A 21,258-nucleotide genomic window follows, 5' to 3' on the forward strand; every position below is an offset into this window, starting at 1 on the left:
AGAAGCCCCTGATCCCACCAACGTAATCACTATTACTACAGGAGCCCCCGATATCACCCAAATAATCACTATTACTAGAGGAGCCCCCGATCCCACCCACGTAATCACTATTACTACAGGAGCCCCCGATCGCACCCAAATAATCACTATAACTACAGGAGCCCCAGATCCCACCCACGTAAACACTATTACTAGAGGAGCCCCCGATCCCACCCACGTAATCACTATTACTACAGGAGCCCCCGATATCACCCAAATAATCACCATTACTAGAGGAGCCCCCGATCCCACCCACGTAATCACTATTACTACAGGAGCCCCCGATCGCACCCAAATAATCACTATTACTACAGGAGCCCCAGATCCCACCCACGTAAACACTATTACTACAGGAGCCCCCTGATCCCACCCACATAATCACTATTACTACAGGAGCCCAGATCCCACCCATGTAATCACTATTACTAGAGGAGCCCCCGATCCCACCCATCACTATTACTACAGGAGCCCCCGATCCCACCCACGTAATCACTATTACTACAGGAGCCCCCGATCCCACCCACGTAATCACTATTACTACAGGAGCCCCAGATCCTACCCACGTAATCACTATTACTACAGGAGCCCCAGATCCCACCCACGTAATCACTATTACTAGAGGAGCCCCCGATCCCACCAACGTAATCACTATTACTACAGGAGCCCCCGATCCCACCCACGTAATCACTATTACTAGAGGAGCCCCCGATCCCACCCACGTAATCACTATTACTACAGGAGCCCCCGATCCCACCCACGTAATCACTATTACGACAGGAGCCCCCGATCCCACCCACGTAATCACTATTACTAGAGGAGTCCCCGATCCCACCTACACTCACTATTACTACAGGAGCCCCCGATCCCACCCACGTAATCACTATTACTACAGGAGCCCCCGATCCCACCCACGTAATCACTATTACGACAGGAGCCCCCGATCCCACCCACGTAATCACTATTACTAGAGGAGTCCCCGATCCCACCCACGTAATCACTATTACTACAGGAGCCCCCGACCCCACCCACGTAATCCCTATTACTAGAGGAGCCCCCGATCCCACCCACATAATCACTATTACTACAGGAGCCCCCGATCCCACCAACGTAATCACTATTACTAGAGGAGCCCCAGATCCCACCCACGTAATCACTATTACTACAGGAGCCCCCGATCCCACCCACGTAATCACTATTACTAGAGGAGCCCCCGATCCCACCCACATAATCACTATTACTACAGGAGCCCCCGATCCCACCCACGTAATCACTATTTATACAGGAGCCCCCGATCCCACCCACATAATCACTATTACTAGAGAAGCCCCAGATCCCACCAACGTGATCACTATTACTACAGGAGCCCCCGATCCCACCCACGTAATCACTATTACTACAGGAGCCCCCGATCCCACCCACATAATCACTATTACTAAAGGAGCCCCCAATTCCACCCATGTAAATCACTATTACTACAGGAGCCCCAGATTCCACCCACATAATCACTATTACTACAGGAGCCCCCGATCCCACCCACGTAAACACTATTACTACAGGAGCCCCCTGATCCCACCCACATAATCACTATTACTACAGGAGCCCAGATCCCACCCATGTAATCACTATTACTACAGAAGCCCCCGATCCCACCCACATAATCACTATTACTACAGGAGCCCCCGATCCCACCCACGTAATCACTATTACTAGAGGAGCCCCCGATCCCACCCACGTAATCACTATTACTAGAGGAGCCCCCGATCCCACCCACGTAATCACTCTTACTACAGGAGCCCCCGATCCCACCCACGTAATCACTATTACTAGAGGAGCCCCCGATCCCACCCACGTAATCACTATTACTACAGGAGCCCCCGATCCCACCCACATAATCACTATTACTACAGGAGCCCTAGATCCCACCCACGTAATCACTATTACTACAGGAGCCCCAGATCCCACCCACGTAATCACTATTACTAGAGGAGCCCCCGATCCCACCAACGTAATCACTATTACTACAGGAGCCCCCGATCCCACCCACGTAATCACTATTACTACAGGAGCCCCCGATCCCACCCACGTAATCACTATTACTAGAGGAGCCCCCGATCCCACCCACGTAATCACTATTACTACAGGAGCCCCCGATCCCACCCACGTAATCACTATTACGACAGGAGCCCCCGATCCCACCCACGTAATCACTATTACTAGAGGAGTCCCCGATCCCACCTACAATCACTATTACTACAGGAGCCCCCGATCCCACCCACGTAATCACTATTACTACAGGAGCCCCCGATCCCACTCACGTAATCACTATTACTAGAGGAGCCCCAGATCCCACCCACGTAATCACTATTACTACAGGAGCCCCCGATTCCACCAACGTAATCACTATTACTAGAGGAGCCACAGATCCCACCCACGTAATCACTATTCCTAGAGGAGTCCCCGATCCCACCCACGTAATCACTATTACTACAGGAGCCCCCGATCCCACCCACGTAATCACTATTACTAGAGGAGCCCCCGATCCCACCATTGTAATCACTATTACTACAGGAGCCCCCGATCCCACCCACGTAATCACTATTACGACAGGAGCCCCCGATCCCACCCACGTAATCACTATTACTACAGGAGCCCCCGACCCCACCCACGTAATCACTATTACTAGAGGAGCCCCCGATCCCACCCACATAATCACTATTACTACAGGAGCCCCCGATCCCACCAACGTAATCACTATTACTAGAGGAGCCCCCGATTCCACCAACGTAATCACTATTACTAGAGGAGCCACAGATCCCACCCACGTAATCACTATTCCTAGAGGAGCCCCCGATCCCACCCACGTAATCACTATTACTACAGGAGCCCCCGATCCCACCCACGTAATCACTATTACTAGAGGAGCCCCCGATCCCACCATTGTAATCACTATTACTACACCCACCTAATCACCATTACTAGAGGAGCCCCCGATCCCACCTACAATCACTATTACTACAGGAGCCCCCGATCCCACCCACCTAATCACCATTACTACAGGAGCCCCCGATCCCACCCACCTAATCACCATTACTACAGGAGCCCCCGATCCCACCTACAATCACTATTACTAGAGGGGCTCCTGGCCCCCCCTTCTATGGTGTCTAGCTACACCCTCCTGTTGCGAGATACGAGGGTTTATAGTTTATATGATATTTCAGGGGATCAGTCAGATGAGTAAATATAAGGTGCTGGACCGGGTTATGTGTATTCGGTAGAGATGCCCCTCAATGTACACCCACGTAATCACTATTACTACAGGAGCCCCCGATCCCACCCACGTAATCACTATTACTACAGGAGCCCCCGATCCCACCTACAATCACTATTACTACAGGAGCCCCCGATCCCACCCACGTAATCACTATTACTAGAAGAGCCCCCGATCCCACCCACATAATCACTATTACTACAGGAGCCCCCGATCCCACCCACGTAATCACTATTAATACAGGAGCCCCCGATCCCACCCACATAATCACTATTACTAGAGAAGCCCCAGATCCCACCAACGTGATCACTATTACTACCGGAGCCCCCGATCCCACCCACGTGATCACTATTACTACAGGAGCCCCCGATCCCACCCACACAATCACTATTACTAAAGGAGCCCCCAATTCCACCCATGTAAATCACTATTACTACAGGAGCCCCAGATTCCACCCACATAATCACTATTACTACAGGAGCCCCAGATCCCACCCACGTAAACACTATTACTACAGGAGCCCCCTGATCCCACCCACATAATCACTATTACTACAGGAGCCCAGATCCCACCCATGTAATCACTATTACTAGAGGAGCCCCAGATCCCACCCACGTAATCACTCTTACTACAGGAGCCCCCGATCCCACCCACGTAATCACTATTACTAGAGGAGCCCCCGATCCCACCCACGTAATCACTATTACTACAGGAGCCCCCGATCCCACCCACATAATCACTATTACTACAGGAGCCCCAGATCCCACCCACGTAATCACTATTACTACAGGAGCCCCAGATCCCACCCACGTAATCACTATTACTAGAGGAGCCCCCGATCCCACCAACGTAATCACTATTACTACAGGAGCCCCCGATCCCACCCACGTAATCACTATTACTACAGGAGCCCCCGATCCCACCCACGTAATCACTATTACTAGAGGAGCCCCCGATCCCACCCACGTAATCACTATTACTACAGGAGCCCCCGATCCCACCCACGTAATCACTATTACGACAGGAGCCCCCGATCCCACCCACGTAATCACTATTACTACAGGAGCCCCCGATCCCACTCACGTAATCACTATTACTAGAGGAGCCCCAGATCCCACCCACATAATCACTATTACTACAGGAGCCCCAGATCCCACCCACGTAATCACTATTACTACAGGAGCCCCCGATTCCACCAACGTAATCACTATTACTAGAGGAGCCACAGATCCCACCCACGTAATCACTATTCCTAGAGGAGCCCCCGATCCCACCCACGTAATCACTATTACTACAGGAGCCCCCGATCCCACCCACGTAATCACTATTACTAGAGGAGCCCCCGATCCCACCATTGTAATCACTATTACTACAGGAGCCCCCGATCCCACCCAAGTAATCACTATTACTACAGGAGCCCCCGATCCCACCCACGTAATCACTATTACTAGAGGAGCCCCCGATCCCACCCACATAATCACTATTACTACAGGAGCCCCCGATCCCACCAACGTAATCACTATTACTAGAGGAGCCCCCGATTCCACCAACGTAATCACTATTACTAGAGGAGCCACAGATCCCACCCACGTAATCATTATTCCTAGAGGAGCCCCCGATCCCACCCACGTAATCACTATTACTACAGGAGCCCCCGATCCCACCCACGTAATCACTATTACTAGAGGAGCCCCCGATCCCACCATTGTAATCACTATTACTACACCCACCTAATCACCATTACTAGAGGAGCCCCCGATCCCACCTACAATCACTATTACTACAGGAGCCCCAGATCCCACCCACCTAATCACCATTACTACAGGAGCCCCCGATCCCACCCACCTAATCACCATTACTACAGGAGCTCCCGATCCCACCTACAATCACTATTACTAGAGGAGCCCCCGATCCCACCTACAATCACTATTACTACAGGAGCCCCAGATCCCACCCACCTAATCACCATTACTACAGGAGCCCCCGATCCCACCCACATAATCACTATTACTAGAGGAGCCCCCGATCCCACCTACAATCACTATTACTAGAGGGGCTCCTGGCCCCCCCTTCTATGGTGTCTAGCTACACCCTCCTGTTGCGAGATACGAGGGTTTATAGTTTATATGATATTTCAGGGGATCAGTCAGATGAGTAAATATAAGGTGCTGGACCGGGTTATGTGTATTCGGTAGAGATGCCCCTCAATGTACAACATTCACACCCCCTGACTGTATAATCCCATCCATCACTATTACTAGAGGAGCCCCCGATCCCACCATTGTAATCACTATTACTACACCCACCTAATCACCATTACTAGAGGAGCCCCCGATCCCACCTACAATCACTATTACTACAGGAGCCCCCGATCCCACCCACCTAATCACCATTACTACAGGAGCCCCCGATCCCACCTACAATCACTATTACTAGAGGAGCCCCCGATCCCACCTACAATCACTATTACTACAGGAGCCCCCGATCCCACCTACAATCACTATTACTACAGGAGCCTCCGATCCCACCCACCTAATCACCATTACTACAGGAGCCCCCGATCCCACCCACCTAATCACCATTACTACAGGAGCCCCCGATCCCACCTACAATCACTATTACTACAGGAGCCCCAGATCCCACCCACCTAATCACCATTACTACAGGAGCCCCCGATCCCACCCACCTAATCACCATTACTACAGGAGCCCCCGATCCCACCCACATAATCACTATTACTACAGGAGCCCCCGATCCCACCATTGTAATCACTATTACTACACCCACCTAATCACCATTACTAGAGGAGCCCCCGATCCCACCTACAATCACTATTACTAGAGGGGCTCCTGGCCCCCCCTTCTATGGTGTCTAGCTACACCCTCCTGTTGCGAGATACGAGGGTTTATAGTTTATATGATATTTCAGGGGATCAGTCAGATGAGTAAATATAAGGTGCTGGACCGGGTTATGTGTATTCGGTAGAGATGCCCCTCAATGTACAACATTCACACCCCCTGACTGTATAATCCCATCCATCACTATTACTAGAGGAGCCCCCGATCCCACCTACAATCACTATTACTACAGGAGCCCCCGATCCCACCCACCTAATCACCATTACTACAGGAGCCCCCGATCCCACCCACCTAATCACCATTACTACAGGAGCCCCCGATCCCACCTACAATCACTATTACTAGAGGAGCCCCCGATCCCACCTACAATCACTATTACTACAGGAGCCCCAGATCCCACCCACCTAATCACCATTACTACAGGAGCCCCCGATCCCACCCACCTAATCACCATTACTACAGGAGCCCCCGATCCCACCTACAATCACTATTACTAGAGGAGCCCCCGATCCCACCTACAATCACTATTACTAGAGGAGCCCCCGATCCCACCTACAATCACTATTACTAGAGGGGCTCCTGGCCCCCCCTTCTATGGTGTCTAGCTACACCCTCCTGTTGCGAGATACGAGGGTTTATAGTTTATATGATATTTCAGGGGATCAGTCAGATGAGTAAATATAAGGTGCTGGACCGGGTTATGTGTATTCGGTAGAGATGCCCCTCAATGTACAACATTCACACCCCCTGACTGTATAATCCCATCCATCACTATTACTAGAGGAGCCCCCGATCCCACCTACAATCACTATTACTACAGGAGCCCCCGATCCCACCCACCTAATCACCATTACTACAGGAGCCCCCGATCCCACCCACCTAATCACCATTACTACAGGAGCCCCCGATCCCACCTACAATCACTATTACTAGAGGAGCCCCCGATCCCACCTACAATCACTATTACTACAGGAGCCCCAGATCCCACCCACCTAATCACCATTACTACAGGAGCCCCCGATCCCACCCACCTAATCACCATTACTACAGGAGCCCCCGATCCCACCTACAATCACTATTACTAGAGGAGCCCCCGATCCCACCTACAATCACTATTACTAGAGGAGCCCCCGATCCCACCTACAATCACTATTACTACAGGAGCCCCCGATCCCACCCACCTAATCACCATTACTACAGGAGCCCCCGATCCCACCCACCTAATCACCATTACTACAGGAGCCCCCGATCCCACCTACAATCACTATTACTAGAGGAGCCCCCGATCCCACCTACAATCACTATTACTACAGGAGCCCCAGATCCCACCCACCTAATCACCATTACTACAGGAGCCCCCGATCCCACCCACCTAATCACCATTACTACAGGAGCCCCCGATCCCACCTACAATCACTATTACTAGAGGAGCCCCCGATCCCACCTACAATCACTATTACTAGAGGAGCCCCCGATCCCACCTACAATCACTATTACTAGAGGGGCTCCTGGCCCCCCCTTCTATGGTGTCTAGCTACACCCTCCTGTTGCGAGATACGAGGGTTTATAGTTTATATGATATTTCAGGGGATCAGTCAGATGAGTAAATATAAGGTGCTGGACCGGGTTATGTGTATTCGGTAGAGATGCCCCTCAATGTACAACATTCACACCCCCTGACTGTATAATCCCATCCATCACTATTAAATTCTGCCCACAAAACATTAACCCTCACATCTCAGAAACGGGTGTAATTAGGGGGCCCGAAGCTACAGAGTGACAGTAAAATCTCATTTTGGGGGGATGGGCCATGGCTCCTCTAATAATAGAAAAGAATTTGTATTCCTGGAAAAAAGGGCCAAAGCAATGAAAACTGCAACTCAATATCCCCAAACATAACACTCACTATTCTGCTGTTACATCTTGTCTTCTATCCCAGTCACCTCCAGAACTGCACTCACTATTCTGCTGTTACATGATGTCTTATCAGAATATTGAGTGCAGCTCTGGAGGATAAGACAGGATGTGACAGCAGAATAGTGAGTGCAGCTCTGTAGAATAAGACATGATGTAACAGCAGAATAGTGAGTGCAACTCTGGAGGATAAGACATGATGTAACAGCAGAATAGTGAGTGCAGCTCTGGAGGATAAGACATGATGTAACAGCAGAATAGTGAGTGCAACTCTGGAAGCTGTTACATCATGTTTTATCACCAAGTCACCTCCAGAGCTGTACTCTCTTTTCTGCAGTTACATCATGTTTTATCCTCCATAGCTGCACTCACTTTTCTGCTGTTACATTATTTAGCTCTAACTGTGACCGGAGTGCATGTCTACTGTACATGTGCAGCTCTAGCTGTGACCGGAGTGTATGTCTACTGTACATGTGCAGCTCTAGCTGTGACCGGAGTGTATGTCTACTATACATGTGCAGCTCTAGCTGTGACCGGAGTGTATGTCTACTGTACACGTGCAGCTCTAGCTGTGACCGGAGTGTATGTCTACTGTACATGTGCAGCTCTAGCTGTGACCGGAGTGTATGTCTACTGTACACGTGCAGCTCTAACTGTGACCGGAGTGTATGTCTACTGTACATGCGCAGCTCTAGCTGTGACCGGAGTGTATGTCTACTATACATGTGCAGCTCTAGCTGTGACCGGAGTGTATGTCTACTATACTTGTGCAGCTCTAGCTGTGACCGGAGTGTATGTCTACTATACTTGTGCAGCTCTAGCTGTGACCGGAGTGTATGTCTACTGTACACGTGCAGCTCTAGCTGTGACCGGAGTGTATGTCTACTGTACACGTGCAGCTCTAGCTGTGACCGGAGTGTATGTCTACTGTACACGTGCAGCTCTAGCTGTGACCGGAGTGTATGTCTACTGTACACGTGCAGCTCTAGCTGTGACCGGAGTGTATGTCTACTGTACACGTGCAGCTCTAGCTGTGACCGGAGTGTATGTCTACTGTACACGTGCAGCTCTAGCTGTGACCGGAGTGTATGTCTACTGTACACGTGCAGCTCTAGCTGTGACCGGAGTGTATGTCTACTGTACAAGTGCAGCTCTAGCTGTGACCGGAGTGTATGTCTACTGTACACGTGCAGCTCTAGCTGTGACCGGAGTGTATGTCTACTGTACACGTGCAGCTCTAGCTGTGACCGGAGTGTATGTCTACTGTACACGTGCAGCTCTAGCTGTGACCGGAGTGTATGTCTACTGTACACGTGCAGCTCTAGCTGTGACCGGAGTGTATGTCTACTGTACACGTGCAGCTCTAGCTGTGACCGGAGTGTATGTCTACTGTACACGTGCAGCTCTAGCTGTGACCGGAGTGTATGTCTACTATACACGTGCAGCTCTAGCTGTGACCGGAGTGTATGTCTACTGTACACGTGCAGCTCTAGCTGTGACCGGAGTGTATGTCTACTGTACACGTGCAGCTCTAGCTGTGACCGGAGTGTATGTCTACTGTACAAGTGCAGCTCTAGCTGTGACCGGAGTGTATGTCTACTGTACACGTGCAGCTCTAGCTGTGACCGGAGTGTATGTCTACTGTACACGTGCAGCTCTAGCTGTGACCGGAGTGTATGTCTACTGTACACGTGCAGCTCTAGCTGTGACCGGAGTGTATGTCTACTGTACACGTGCAGCTCTAGCTGTGACCGGAGTGTATGTCTACTGTACATGTGCAGCTCTAGCTGTGACCGGAGTGTATGTCTACTATACATGTGCAGCTCTAGCTGTGACCGGAGTGTATGTCTACTGTACATGTGCAGCTCTAGCTGTGACCGGAGTGTATGTCTACTGTACACGTGCAGCTCTAGCTGTGACCGGAGTGTATGTCTACTGTACACGTGCAGCTCTAGCTGTGACCGGAGTGTATGTCTACTGTACACGTGCAGCTCTAGCTGTGACCGGAGTGTATGTCTACTGTACACGTGCAGCTCTAGCTGTGACCGGAGTGTATGTCTACTGTACACGTGCAGCTCTAGCTGTGACCGGAGTGTATGTCTACTATACATGTGCAGCTCTAGCTGTGACCGGAGTGTATGTCTACTATACACGTGCAGCTCTAGCTGTGACCGGAGTGTATGTCTACTGTACACGTGCAGCTCTAGCTGTGACCGGAGTGTATGTCTACTGTACATGTGCAGCTCTAGCTGTGACCGGAGTGTATGTCTACTATACACGTGCAGCTCTAGCTGTGACCGGAGTGTATGTCTACTGTACATGTGCAGCTCTAGCTGTGACCGGAGTGTATGTCTACTGTACATGTGCAGCTCTAGCTGTGACCGGAGTGTATGTCTACTGTACACGTGCAGCTCTAGCTGTGACCGGAGTGTATGTCTACTGTACACGTGAGGCCGTTTACCGGTCGGTACTAGTTGATCTCACGGCATCTTGCTTGGTCTCCTCTTCTCCTTGTTTTCGGATAAGCTGCTTCTGCCGCTGAGCTCCTTCAGATTTAGATACAGTTTCTCCAGAAAGACCTGGTGACAAGACGACATTTAGAGAAGATGGCCATTATGGGAAGTGTGTGAACACCCTGGAGCGGAGGGGCGGTCAGCTGATTTCTTACCCAGAAGCTCTTTCCTCGTCCGACTCGCAATCTCCTTGATCTCCATTCGAGACAGTGATAAGGAATGAGTGACAGGGATGCAGGTGATGACTCCAGATGTGGGGGCGCTGATCACCTTGGGGACCAGGGGCGACTTCAGAGGTCGTTCAATGCTGCGGCCCACGAGGTTACATACAGGAATCTTGTAAATGTTTCTGCACTGCACTTCACCTGCAAAGAGACGAGAACAGCGCTGATGATGGGGACATGAGAAGACCCAAACAGAGACAAGGCTGGGCTCCATCACTACAGGGACATGAGAAGACCCAAACAGAGACAAGGCTGGGCTCCATCACTACAGGGACATGAGAAGAACCAGAAACAGAGACCAGGCTGGGCTCCATCACTACAGGGACATGAGAAGACCCAAACAGAGACCAGGCTGGGCTCCATCACTACAGGGACATGAGAAGAACCATAGACCAGGCTGGGCTCCATCACTACAGGGACATGAGAAGACCCAAACAGAGACCAGGCTGAGCTCCATCACTACAGGGACATGAGAAGACCCAAACAGAGACCAGGCTGGGCTCCATCACTACAGGGACATGAGAAGAACCAGAAACAGAGACCAGGCTGGGCTCCATCACTACAGGGACATGAGAAGACCCAAACAGAGACAAGGCTGGGCTCCATCACTACAGGGACATGAGAAGAACCAGAAACAGAGACCAGGCTGGGCTCCATCACTACAGGGACATGAGAAGACCCAAACAGAGACAAGGCTGGGCTCCATCACTACAGGGACATGAGAAGACCCAAACAGAGACCAGGCTGGGCTCCATCACTACAGGGACATGAGAAGAACCATAGACCAGGCTGGGCTCCATCACTACAGGGACATGAGAAGACCCAAACAGAGACAAGGCTGGGCTCCATCACTACAGGGACATGAGAAGACCCAAACAGAGACCAGGCTGGGCTCCATCACTACAGGGACATGAGAAGAACCATAGACCAGGCTGGGCTCCATCACTACAGGGACATGAGAAGAACCAGAAACAGAGACCAGGCTGGGCTCCATCACTACAGGGACATGAGAAGAACCATAGACCAGGCTGGGCTCCATCACTACAGGGACATGAGAAGACCCAAACAGAGACCAGGCTGGGCTCCATCACTACAGGGACATGAGAAGACCCAAACAGAGACCAGGCTGGGCTCCATCACTACAGGGACATGAGAAGACCCAAACAGAGACCAGGCTGGGCTCCATCACTACAGGGACATGAGAAGAACCATAGACCAGGCTGGGCTCCATCACTACAGGGACATGAGAAGACCCAAACAGAGACAAGGCTGGGCTCCATCACTACAGGGACATGAGAAGACCCAAACAGAGACCAGGCTGGGCTCCATCACTACAGGGACATGAGAAGAACCATAGACCAGGCTGGGCTCCATCACTACAGGGACATGAGAAGAACCAGAAACAGAGACCAGGCTGGGCTCCATCACTACAGGGACATGAGAAGAACCAGAAACAGAGACCAGGCTGGGCTCCATCACTACAGGGACATGAGAAGAACCATAGACCAGGCTGGGCTCCATCACTACAGGGACATGAGAAAACCCAAACAGAGACAAGGCTGGGCTCCATCACTACAGGGACATGAGAAGACCCAAACAGAGACAAGGCTGGGCTCCATCACTACAGGGACATGAGAAGACCCAAACAGAGACCAGGCTGGGCTCCATCACTACAGGGACATGAGAAGAACCATAGACCAGGCTGGGCTCCATCACTACAGGGACATGAGAAGAACCATAGACCAGGCTGGGCTTCATCACTACAGGGACATGAGAAGACCCAAACAGAGACCAGGCTGGGCTCCATCACTACAGGGACATGAGAAGAACCAGAGACAAGGCTGAGCTCCATCACTACAGGGACATGAGAAGACCCAAACAGAGACCAGGCTGGGCTCCATCACTACAGGGACATGAGAAGAACCAGAAACAGACCAGGCTGGGCTCCATCACTACAGGGACATGAGAAGAACCATAGACCAGGCTGGGCTCCATCACTACAGGGACATGAGAAGACCCAAACAGAGACAAGGCTGGGCTCCATCACTACAGGGACATGAGAAGACCCAAACAGAGACAAGGCTGGGCTCCATCACTACAGGGACATGAGAAGAACCAGAGACCAGGCTGGGCTCCATCACTACAGGGACATGAGAAGACCAAAACAGAGACCAGGCTGGGCTCCATCACTACAGGGACATGAGAAGAACCAGAGACAAGGCTGGGCTCCATCACTACAGGGACATGAGAAGACCCAAACAGAGACCAGGCTGGGCTCCATCACTGCAGGGACATGAGAAGACCCAAACAGAGACCAGGCTGGGCTCCATCACTACAGGGACATGAGAAGAACCATAGACCAGGCTGGGCTCCATCACTACAGGGACATGAGAAGACCCAGAGACCAGGCTGGGCTCCATCACTACAGGGACATGAGAAGAACCAGAAACAGAGACAAGGCTGGGCTCCATCACTACAGGGACATGAGAAGAACCAGAGACCAGGCTGGGCTCCATCACTACAGGGACATGAGAAGACCCAAACAGAGACAAGGCTGGGCTCCATCACTACAGGGACATGAGAAGACCCAAACAGAGACAAGGCTGGGCTCCATCACTACAGGGACATGAGAAGAACCAGAGACAAGGCTGGGCTCCATCACTACAGGGACATGAGAAGACCCAAACAGAGACCAGGCTGGGCTCCATCACTACAGGGACATGAGAAGACCCAAACAGAGACAAGGCTGGGCTCCATCACTACAGGTAAATGAGAAGAACCAGAGACAAGGCTGGGCTCCATCACTACAGGGACATGAGAAGACCCAAACAGAGACCAGGCTGGGCTCCATCACCACAGGGACATGAGAAGACCCAAACAGAGACCAGGCTGGGCTCCATCACTACAGGGATATGAGAAGAACCAGAGACAAGGCTGGGCTCCATCACTACAGGGACATGAGAAGAACCAGAGACAAGGCTGGGCTCCATCACTACAGGGACATGAGAAGACCCAAACAGAGACCAGACTGAGCTCCACCATTACAGGGACATGAGAAGACCCAAACAGAGACCAGGCTGGGCTCCAGCACTACAGGGACATGAGAAGAACCAGAGACAAGGCTGGGCTCCATCACTACAGGGACATGAGAAGACCCAAACAGAGACCAGGCTGAGCTCCACCACTACAGGGACATGAGAAGACCCAAACAGAGACCAGGCTGGGCTCCATCACTACAGGGACATGAGAAGACCCAAACAGAGACAAGGCTGGGCTCCATCACTACAGGGACATGAGAAGAACCAGAGACCAGGCTGGGCTCCATCACTACAGGGACATGAGAAGACCAAAACAGAGACCAGGCTGGGCTCCATCACTACAGGGACATGAGAAGAACCAGAGACAAGGCTGGGCTCCATCACTACAGGGACATGAGAAGACCCAAACAGAGACCAGGCTGGGCTCCATCACTGCAGGGACATGAGAAGACCCAAACAGAGACCAGGCTGGGCTCCATCACTACAGGGACATGAGAAGAACCATAGACCAGGCTGGGCTCCATCACTACAGGGACATGAGAAGACCCAAACAGAGACCAGGCTGGGCTCCATCACTACAGGGACATGAGAAGAACCAGAAACAGAGACAAGGCTGGGCTCCATCACTACAGGGACATGAGAAGAACCAGAGACCAGGCTGGGCTCCATCACTACAGGGACATGAGAAGACCCAAACAGAGACAAGGCTGGGCTCCATCACTACAGGGACATGAGAAGACCCAAACAGAGACAAGGCTGGGCTCCATCACTACAGGGACATGAGAAGAACCAGAGACAAGGCTGGGCTCCATCACTACAGGGACATGAGAAGACCCAAACAGAGACAAGGCTGGGCTCCATCACTACAGGTAAATGAGAAGAACCAGAGACAAGGCTGGGCTCCATCACTACAGGGACATGAGAAGACCCAAACAGAGACCAGGCTGGGCTCCATCACTACAGGGATATGAGAAGAACCAGAGACAAGGCTGGGCTCCATCACTACAGGGACATGAGAAGAACCAGAGACAAGGCTGGGCTCCATCACTACAGGGACATGAGAAGACCCAAACAGAGACCAGACTGAGCTCCACCATTACAGGGACATGAGAAGACCCAAACAGAGACCAGGCTGGGCTCCAGCACTACAGGGACATGAGAAGAACCAGAGACAAGGCTGGGCTCCATCACTACAGGGACATGAGAAGACCCAAACAGAGACCAGGCTGAGCTCCACCACTACAGGGACATGAGAAGACCCAAACAGAGACCAGGCTGGGCTCCATCACTAAAGGGACATGAGAAGAACCAGAAACAGAGACAAGGCTGGGCTCCATCACTACAGGGACATGAGAAGAAACAAACAGAAACCAGGCTGGGCTCCATCACTACAGGGACATGACAAGACCCAAACAGAGACCAGGCTGGGCTCCATCACTACAGGGACATGAGAAGACCCAAACAGAGACCAGGCTGGGCTCCATCACTGCGGGGACATGAGAAGAACCAGAGACAAGGCTGGGCTCCATCACTACAGGGACATGAGAAGAACCAGAAACAGAGACAAGGCTGGGCTCCATCACTACAGGGACATGAGAAGACCCAAATAGAGACCAGGCTGGGCTCCATCACTACAGGGACATGAGAAGAACCAGAAACAGAGACAAGGCTGGGCTCCATCACTACAGGGACATGAGAAGAACCAGAAACAGAGACAAGGCTGGGCTCCATCACTACAGGGACATGAGAAGACCCAAACAGAGACCAGGCTGGGCTTCATCACTACAGGGACATGAGAAGACCCAAACAGAGACCAGGCTGGGCTCCATCACTACAGGGACATGAGAAGAACCAGAGAACAGGCTGGGCTCCATCACTACAGGGACATGAGAAGAACCAGAAACAGAGACAAGGCTGGGCTCCATCACTACAGGGACATGAGAAGAACCAGAGACAAGGCTGGGCTCCATCACTACAGGGACATGAGAAGAACCAGAGACAAGGCTGGGCTCCATCACTACAGGGACATGAGAAGAACCAGAGACAAGGCTGGGCTCCATCACTACAGGGACATGAGAAGACCCGAACAGAGACCAGGCTGGGCTCCAACACTACAGGGACATGAGAAGAACCAGAGACAAGGCTGGGCTCCATCACTACAGGGACATGAGAAGACCCAAACAGAGACCAGGCTGAGCTCCATCACTACAGGGACATGAGAGGACCCAAACAGAGACCAGGCTGGGCTCCATCACTACAGGGACATGAGAAGAACCAGAAAAAGAGACAAGGCTGGGCTCCATCACTACAGGGACATGAGTAGAACCAGAGACAAGGCTGGCCTCCATCACTACAGGGACATGAGAAGACCCAAACAGAGACCAGGCTGGGCTCCATCACTACAGGGACATGAGAAGAACCAGAAAAAGAGACAAGGCTGGGCTCCATCACTACAGGGACATGAGAAGATCCAGAGACCAGGCTGGGCTCCATCACTACAGGGACATGAGAAGACTCAAACAGAGACAAGGCTGAGCTCCATCACTACAGGGACATGAGAAGACCCAAACAGAGACCAGGCTGGGCTCCATCACTACAGGGACATGAGAAGACCCAAAAAGAGACCAGGCTGAGCTCCATCACTACAGGGACATGAGAAGACCCAAACAGAGACCAGGCTGGGCTCCATCACTACAGGGACATGAGAAGAACCAGAAAAAGAGACCAGGCTGGGCTCCATCACTACAGGGACATGAGTAGAACCAGTGACAAGGCTGGGCTCCATCACTACAGGGACATGAGAAGACCCAAACAGAGACCAGGCTGGGCTCCATCACTACAGGGACATGAGAAGACCCAAACAGAGACCAGGCTGAGCTCCACCACTACAGGGACATGAGAAGACCCAAACAGAGACCAGGCTGGGCTCCATCACTACAGGGACATGAGAAGAACCAGAAAAAGAGACAAGGCTGGGCTCCATCACTACAGGGACATGAGTAGAACCAGAGACCAGGCTGGGCTCCATCACTACAGGGACATGATAAGAACCAGAGACATGGCTGGGCTCCATCACTACAGGGACATGAGAAGACCCAAACAGAGACCAGGCTGGGCTCCATCACTACAGGGACATGAGAAGAACCAGAGACAAGGCTGGGCTCCATCACTACAGGGACATGAGAAGAACCAGAGACAAGGCTGGGCTCCATCACTACAGGAACATGAGAAGACCCAAACAGAGACCAGGCTGGGCTCCATCACTACAGGGACATGAGAAGACCCAAACAGAGACCAGGCTGGGCTCCATCACTACAGGGACATGAGAAGACCCAAAACAGAGACCAGGCTGGGCTCCATCACTACAGGGACATGAGAAGAACCAGAGACATGGCTGGGCTCCATCACTGCAGGGACATGAGAAGACCCAAACAGAGACCAGGCTGGGCTCCATCACTACAGGGACATGATAAGAACCAGAAACAGAGACAAGGCTGGGCTCCATCACTACAGGGACATGAGAAGAACCAGAGACAAGGCTGGGCTCCATCACTACAGGGACATGAGAAGAACCAGAGACAAGGCTGGGCTCCATCACTACAGGGACATGAGAAGACCCGAACAGAGACCAGGCTGGGCTCCATCACTACAGGGACATGAGAAGAACCAGAGACAAGGCTGGGCTCCATCACTACAGGGACATGAGAAGACCCAAACAGAGACCAGGCTGAGCTCCATCACTACAGGGACATGAGAGGACCCAAACAGAGACCAGGCTGGGCTCCATCACTACAGGGACATGAGAAGAACCAGAAAAAGAGACAAGGCTGGGCTCCATCACTACAGGGACATGAGTAGAACCAGAGACAAGGCTGGCCTCCATCACTACAGGGACATGAGAAGACCCAAACAGAGACCAGGCTGGGCTCCATCACTACAGGGACATGAGAAGAACCAGAAAAAGAGACAAGGCTGGGCTCCATCACTACAGGGACATGAGAAGATCCAGAGACCAGGCTGGGCTCCATCACTACAGGGACATGAGAAGACTCAAACAGAGACAAGGCTGAGCTCCATCACTACAGGGACATGAGAAGACCCAAACAGAGACCAGGCTGGGCTCCATCACTACAGGGACATGAGAAGACCCAAACAGAGACCAGGCTGAGCTCCATCACTACAGGGACATGAGAAGACCCAAACAGAGACCAGGCTGGGCTCCATCACTACAGGGACATGAGAAGAACCAGAAAAAGAGACCAGGCTGGGCTCCATCACTACAGGGACATGAGTAGAACCAGTGACAAGGCTGGGCTCCATCACTACAGGGACATGAGAAGACCCAAACAGAGACCAGGCTGGGCTCCATCACTACAGGGACATGAGAAGACCCAAACAGAGACCAGGCTGAGCTCCACCACTACAGGGACATGAGAAGACCCAAACAGAGACCAGGCTGGGCTCCATCACTACAGGGACATGAGAAGACCCAAACAGAGACCAGGCTGGGCTCCATCACTACAGGGACATGAGAAGAACCAGAAAAAGAGACAAGGCTGGGCTCCATCACTACAGGGACATGAGTAGAACCAGAGACCAGGCTGGGCTCCATCACTACAGGGACATGATAAGAACCAGAGACATGGCTGGGCTCCATCACTACAGGGACATGAGAAGACCCAAACAGAGACCAGGCTGGGCTCCATCACTACAGGGACATGAGAAGAACCAGAGACAAGGCTGGGCTCCATCACTACAGGAACATGAGAAGACCCAAACAGAGACCAGGCTGGGCTCCATCACTACAGGGACATGAGAAGACCCAAACAGAGACCAGGCTGGGCTCCATCACTACAGGGACATGAGAAGAACCAGAAAAAGAGACAAGGCTGGGCTCCATCACTACAGGGACATGAGAAGACCCAAAACAGAGACAAGGCTGGGCTCCATCACTACAGGGACATGAGAAGACCCAAAACAGAGACCAGGCTGGGCTCCATCACTACAGGGACATGAGAAGAACCAGAGACATGGCTGGGCTCCATCACTGCAGGGACATGAGAAGACCCAAACAGAGACCAGGCTGGGCTCCATCACTACAGGGACATGAGAAGAACCAGAAACAGAGACCAGGCTGGGCTCCATCACTACAGGGACATGAGAAGAACCAGAGACAAGGCTGGGCTCCATCACTACAGGGACATGAGAAGAACCAGAGACATGGCTGGGCTCCATCACTACAGGGACATGAGAAGAACCAGAGACAAGGCTGGGCTCCATCACTACAGGGACATGAGAAGAACCAGAGACAAGGCTGGGCTCCATCACTGCGGGGACATGAGAAGAACCAGAAACAAGGCTGGGCTCCATCACTGCGCGGACACAAGAAGGCCCAGACAGAGACAAGGCTGGGCTCCATCACTGCAGGGACATAAGAAGACCCAGACAGAGACAAGGCTGGGCTCCATCACTACAGGGACATGTGAAGACCCAAACAGAGACCAGGCTGGGCTCCATCACTACAGGGACATGAGAAGAACCAGAAACAGAGACCAGGCTGGGCTCCATCACTACAGGGACATGAGAAGAACCAGAGACATGGCTGGGCTCCATCACTACAGGGACATGAGAAGACCCAAACAGAGACCAGGCTGGGCTCCATCACTACAGGGACATGAGAAGAACCAGAGACAAGGCTGGGCTCCATCACTACAGGGACATGAGAAGAACCAGAGACAAGGCTGGGCTCCATCACTACAGGGACATGAGAAGAACCAGAGACATGGCTGGGCTCCATCACTGCAGGGACATGAGAAGACCCAAACAGAGACCAGGCTGGGCTCCATCACTACAGGGACATGAGAAGAACCAGAGACAAGGCTGGGCTCCATCACTACAGGGACATGAGATGAACCAGAGACAAGGCTGGGCTCCATCACTACAGGGACATGAGAAGAACCAGAGACAAGGCTGGGCTCCATCACTGCGGGGACATGAGAAGAACCAGAAACAAGGCTGGGCTCCATCACTGCGCGGACACAAGAAGGCCCAGACAGAGACAAGGCTGGGCTCTTTCACTGCAGGGACACAAGAAGACCCAGAGTGTCAGGCACTGTGTATATGTGTAGAAGCTGCAGGAAGGTGTCAGGCACTGTGTATATGTGTAGAAGCTGCAGGAAGGTGTCAGGCACCGTGTATATGTGTAGAAGCTGCAGGAAGGTGTCAGGCACCGTGTATATGTGTAGAAGCTGCAGGAAGGTATCAGGCACCGTGTATATGTGTAGAAGCTGTAGGAAGGGATCAGGCACCGTGTATATGTGTAGAAGCTGTAGGAAGGGATCAGGCACCGTGTATATGTGTAGAAGCTGCAGGAAGGTGTCAGGCACCGTGTATATGTGTAGAAGCTGCAGGAAGGTGTCAGGCACCGTGTATATGTGTAGAAGCTGCAGGAAGGTATCAGGCACCGTGTATATGTGTAGAAGCTGTAGGAAGGGATCAGGCACCGTGTATATGTGTAGAAGCTGCAGGAAGGGATCAGGCACCGTGTATATGTGTAGAAGCTGCAGGAAGGGATCAGGCACCGTGTATATGTGTAGAAGCTGCAGGAAGGGATCAGGCACCGTGTATATGTGTAGAAGCTGCAGGAAGGGATCAGGCACCGTGTATATGTGTAGAAGCTGCAGGAAGGTGTCAGGCACCGTGTATATGTGTAGAAGCTGCAGGAAGGGGTCAGGCGCCGTGTATATGTGTAGAAGCTGCAGGAAGGGATCAGGCACCGTGTATATGTGTAGAAGCTGCAGGAAGGGATCAGGCACCGTGTATATGTGTAGAAGCTGCAGGAAGGTGTCAGGCACCGTGTATATGTGTAGAAGCTGCAGGAAGGTATCAGGCACCGTGTATATGTGTAGAAGCTGCAGGAAGGGATCAGGCACCGTGTATATGTGTAGAAGCTGCAGGAAGGGATCAGGCACCGTGTATATGTGTAGAAACTGTAGGAAGGTATCAGGCACCGTGTATATGTGTAGAAGCTGCAGGAAGGCGTCAGGCACCGTGTATATGTGTAGAAACTGCAGGAAGGGATCAGGCACCGTGTATATGTGTAGAAGCTGCAGGAAGGGATCAGGCACCGTGTATATGTGTAGAAGCTGCAGGAAGGGATCAGGCACCGTGTATATGTGTAGAAGCTGCAGGAAGGGATCAGGCACCGTGTATATGTGTAGAAGCTGCAGGAAGGTATCAGGCACCGTGTATATGTGTAGAAGCTGCAGGAAGGTGTCAGGCACCGTGTATATGTGTAGAAGCTGCAGGAAGGTGTCAGGCACCGTGTATATGTGTAGAAGCTGCAGGAAGGGATCAGGCACCGTGTATATGTGTAGAAGCTGCAGGAAGGGATCAGGCACCGTG

General features: G+C 52.0%; 1 protein-coding gene across 2 annotated transcripts in view; it reads right to left on the reverse strand.

The window, feature by feature from the left end:
- The window catches only part of GARNL3 (GTPase activating Rap/RanGAP domain like 3), a gene marked incomplete at its 5' end in the record, with an annotated part of 54,746 nt that overhangs the window by 8,825 nt on the left and 24,663 nt on the right, over nucleotides 1–21,258 (reverse strand). Inside the window, 2 exon segments of one of the 2 annotated variants that reach the window (XM_056552517.1) lie at nucleotides 10,541–10,658; nucleotides 10,748–10,957. In XM_056552517.1, coding sequence (XP_056408492.1) covers nucleotides 10,541–10,658; nucleotides 10,748–10,957 — 328 coding nt within the window. 2 annotated transcript variants of the gene reach the window in all.

The sequence above is a fragment of the Hyla sarda genome, unplaced genomic scaffold (genome assembly GCF_029499605.1).
Source record: "Hyla sarda isolate aHylSar1 unplaced genomic scaffold, aHylSar1.hap1 scaffold_1666, whole genome shotgun sequence".
Taxonomy (NCBI): Eukaryota; Metazoa; Chordata; class Amphibia; order Anura; family Hylidae; genus Hyla; species Hyla sarda.